The following is a 3,255-nucleotide window of genomic DNA, read 5'->3' as shown; positions in this document are numbered from 1 at the left end:
CTAGTGCACTGCAGTCCCTGTCAACTCCAGCTGATATTCTCCCGTGACTGCCTGCAGCAGAGGCAACAACAGACACAATTGGCAGCAGCTGCAGTAGCAGAAGGAACATACAGAGTATCAGTAGCAGGCGGGCAGTGGTCCCCTGACACAGTGGGGCGGGAAAAAACACCGGCGGTGTTGCATGCAGGAGCAGCAGTGACAGCAACAGTAGTAGCAGTATTAACAACAGCAGCAGGGTTGGCATACTTCTAGCGGATCTCCAAAGGGCCAAATTAGCGAGGAGGCAGAAGGGACACCCGCTGCTGTATGCAGAAAGTCATCTTTCTTGCAGCAGGGGCAGCCACGTACGGGCCCTCCCATAAGTGTCGACATTTCCCCCTCCACCCACGAGAGGACAGTGATACTTCTGAGGAGCGACTGCTGCAATGCAGGTGCATCCCCAGCTGCTGCTGTGGGCTGGTCACCCGCGCTGCTGCTGTCCATACGCTTCAACTCCTCGGGAAGATGTAGGCCGGCAGCAACTGCCTCCTGTAGCAGCATCTCCGCAGCTACAGAAAGAGGGTCCCCGGAAGGCCCCACCGTTGGCTGGGCCCCCTGACGGATCAGCAAGTCTACGAGCTGGGGAGATCCGGCAGCAATTGCTGCGTGCAGCGGAGATGGTGTAGTGCTGCTGCTGGTGCCGTTGCAGTTTACTTCTGCACCTAACGCCAGAAGCTTTGTCGTGGCGAGTAAGTCACCCTCCTGGCAGGCCTGGAGAGAAAGGCAGAGGCATCGCACAGCTGGGGCGCTGGCAAAGAGGGAAGAGTTGCAAGCAGAAAAGTGTTGGTGCCTGCCTACACACTGGACTATGCTCTGGCCCGCTCATTGTAGCTCTCTCTCTACCTCCAATGGTGAGGAGAGACAGCCGACAGCTCAGCAGCTCGCCTTCCCCATCGAGAGTGAAGAACACACAAAAGTACAGAACAGCATTCATCGCAAGCTGCCAGCTCCTAGACGAATACAAGTATACATATGTGAGCCTCCGTTAATACCCTCGCGAACCTGACAAAGAAGAAACGCCATTTCTTCTGCCTGTTGGACATGAGAAAGACGGTAGCACAGAGGCATCGCATGCTGTACTGTCTGGGGGGCCTCAAGGGCCCCTTGGAGACCCCTGCGAAAAAGCTTTCTTGCTGAAAGTCTGGCAAAGGCGACGCACACACACAACAGCTATGGGAGGGAGACAGTAAGCGTACTTAGAGACAGTCAGTCACACAGGAACCCGGCAGGTGGCGGACAGGGACTGATCCCTGGTGGGGAGTAGGGCCACGCCACAAGAATGCAGGTGACAGGCTGCAAGCGCAAGCCCTATGGAGTAACGAATACGAAGGGGGAGGCGGGGGTAAGCAGCAAGCAGATAGGCCAAGGGCCAAGCAAGAAACAAGCAGGCACAAACCCTCGCAGTGTCAGGAGAGCGTCAATCGCCCACCTCTGCGCAGTGAGACAAATGAACAACAGAAAGAGACACAGATGAGGAGTACAATTGACGGAAGGGACCACAAACCATTCGGGAGCGGAACAGATCCTCCCAACACTAAAAACACAGTGGCAGGCCAACCCGCAGCCATACACAGGGACGCAGACAAAAACGTCCACTCCTGCCTACCTGGCGACATCAGTAGCATGGAAACGTTCAAGAGCCCGCATACACTCTGAGGTGTCTGTATGCCTTCGCATGCGCAACAGGAGAACATCCCGAGAGGGCCCGACAAGCTCCGCGGCCTCGCACAGCAGCAGACGGCAGCAAAGCACAGGATGCTGGAGCGCCTTGTATAGGCTTAGCAGCAGCTCTGGGAAGTGTTTTCTGTGACAGAAAACGCAAAGAAAAGGAGGAAGAAATGGAGAGAAGTGCGCACACACTCCAGCAATTGCCATTGGTTGCTGTAACGGCCAAACGCAAGCTGCCGGGCAGACAGAGAGAAAAACGCAGACGCACACTGAGAGCACGTCGTGTGAGGCCGGCTCAACAGGCAGACAGCTCCCCTAAGCAACAAGTAAGGGGCTTACGTGGGCTCTATCAGCAGCAAAGTGCCGCCCACAGGCAACGCGCATGCGGCGGAGTGAAGCACGTGAAGGAGCGCTTCGTCACAGGGACATCGGGTGTCTGTGTTGTCTGTAGTACTCCGAGCTATGATGTCGTCGAGCCCGGCGACCAGCAAAATGAATCGTGACTGCAGCAAAGGCAGCTCCTCGCTTAGCATGCGGCAGTCATGACGCAGCAATATGCAGCTTCCCACGCCCTCGTGCGCACAGGTCGCCGTTGTTGCTCGAAGTCCTGCTGCAAACGTCCCTACAGGTGTTTCTGCGCCAGGTCCTCCTGCACCGTTGCTCGGCGGCTTCCCTGTGAAGAGTTGCCGCCTGCAAGCCTCCCGGGCCAGGTGCAACGCCCGCTGTGAGGCGTCGATGCCCACGTAGGCGGCAACCGCGCCACTCTGAAGCAGTCTCACCTGTAGTGGCGATAGCAAAGCAGCAGCACAGCCTACTGTAGCCTCGTCAACCGCCTCTACCAACTAGCTGAAGCTGTATGAGAGTGAACAGCAGGACAGACAGAGGAACAAAGACTTACGTGGGTTGGACGAGAGCCACACATCAATTCTAAGAGGGTGTGGGATAGGGGAGCAAGCGGCCGTGCAACACGCCGTCGCCGCTGCAGTTTCTTTTGCTTCTGGTGCTGCTGCTGCTGCGTTAGTTCACTGGAAGGTTCATGAGTCGCTAAAGAAGCAGCATGCGCGTCTTCTAGCAGCACCTGAGCTGCTGCATCCGCTGCGCGTAGCTTCAAGATGGGCTTCAGCACCCTCTTCAAAGAGCGGGTGGAAATGAAGTATGCGACACGGCCCCTGGCGTGCACCAAATCCCAGTACTGTGCTGTCCGGGTCATATCTTCTACCTGAGGGATGCAGATAATCGCAGGAATACCCGCCTTGATTCTGCTGCTGGAGTTCGCAGCGGTCTGTGGCTGTGCTATGCCTCTGCCTGTCCGCTTGAGATTCCTACTCTGAACATAGTACTTTGAGCAACTTAATGAGGTACAGGCATGGCAAAATGAATCTTCACGGGGCGCACACGGGTTTTGCGCGTGGCGGGGCTACTGTCCGGAGATGAATCCATGGCTCTAAGATGTGAAGGGAACTGTCCGAAGGTGGATCTAGAGTTAAACTGTCCGAAAGCCTCCTTTGGAGAGTGCTGCCGGAGTGGGTGTAGTTATACTGGGAACTT

The 3,255-nt window shown here is 56.3% G+C and overlaps 1 protein-coding gene across 1 annotated transcript; it reads right to left on the bottom strand.

Annotated features, from left to right (window-relative positions):
* Nucleotides 1-2,917, bottom strand: EAH_00024590 (hypothetical protein, conserved; the record flags this gene model as incomplete). The annotated part of the gene is made up of 6 exons (XM_013393012.1): nucleotides 1-51; nucleotides 247-750; nucleotides 1,042-1,180; nucleotides 1,469-1,573; nucleotides 2,047-2,486; nucleotides 2,606-2,917. 6 exons carry the CDS (start codon nucleotides 2,915-2,917, stop codon nucleotides 1-3), a joined length of 1,551 nt encoding a protein of 516 aa, XP_013248466.1.
* Between the last annotated feature and the right edge of the window lie 338 nt (nucleotides 2,918-3,255).

Source organism: Eimeria acervulina, genomic scaffold, assembly GCF_000499425.1.
Source record: "Eimeria acervulina Houghton genomic scaffold, Eah_scaff194, whole genome shotgun sequence".
Taxonomy (NCBI): Eukaryota; Apicomplexa; class Conoidasida; order Eucoccidiorida; family Eimeriidae; genus Eimeria; species Eimeria acervulina.
Note: the sequence above shows the minus strand (reverse complement) of the source record. Positions and strands in the feature narration are given on the sequence as shown.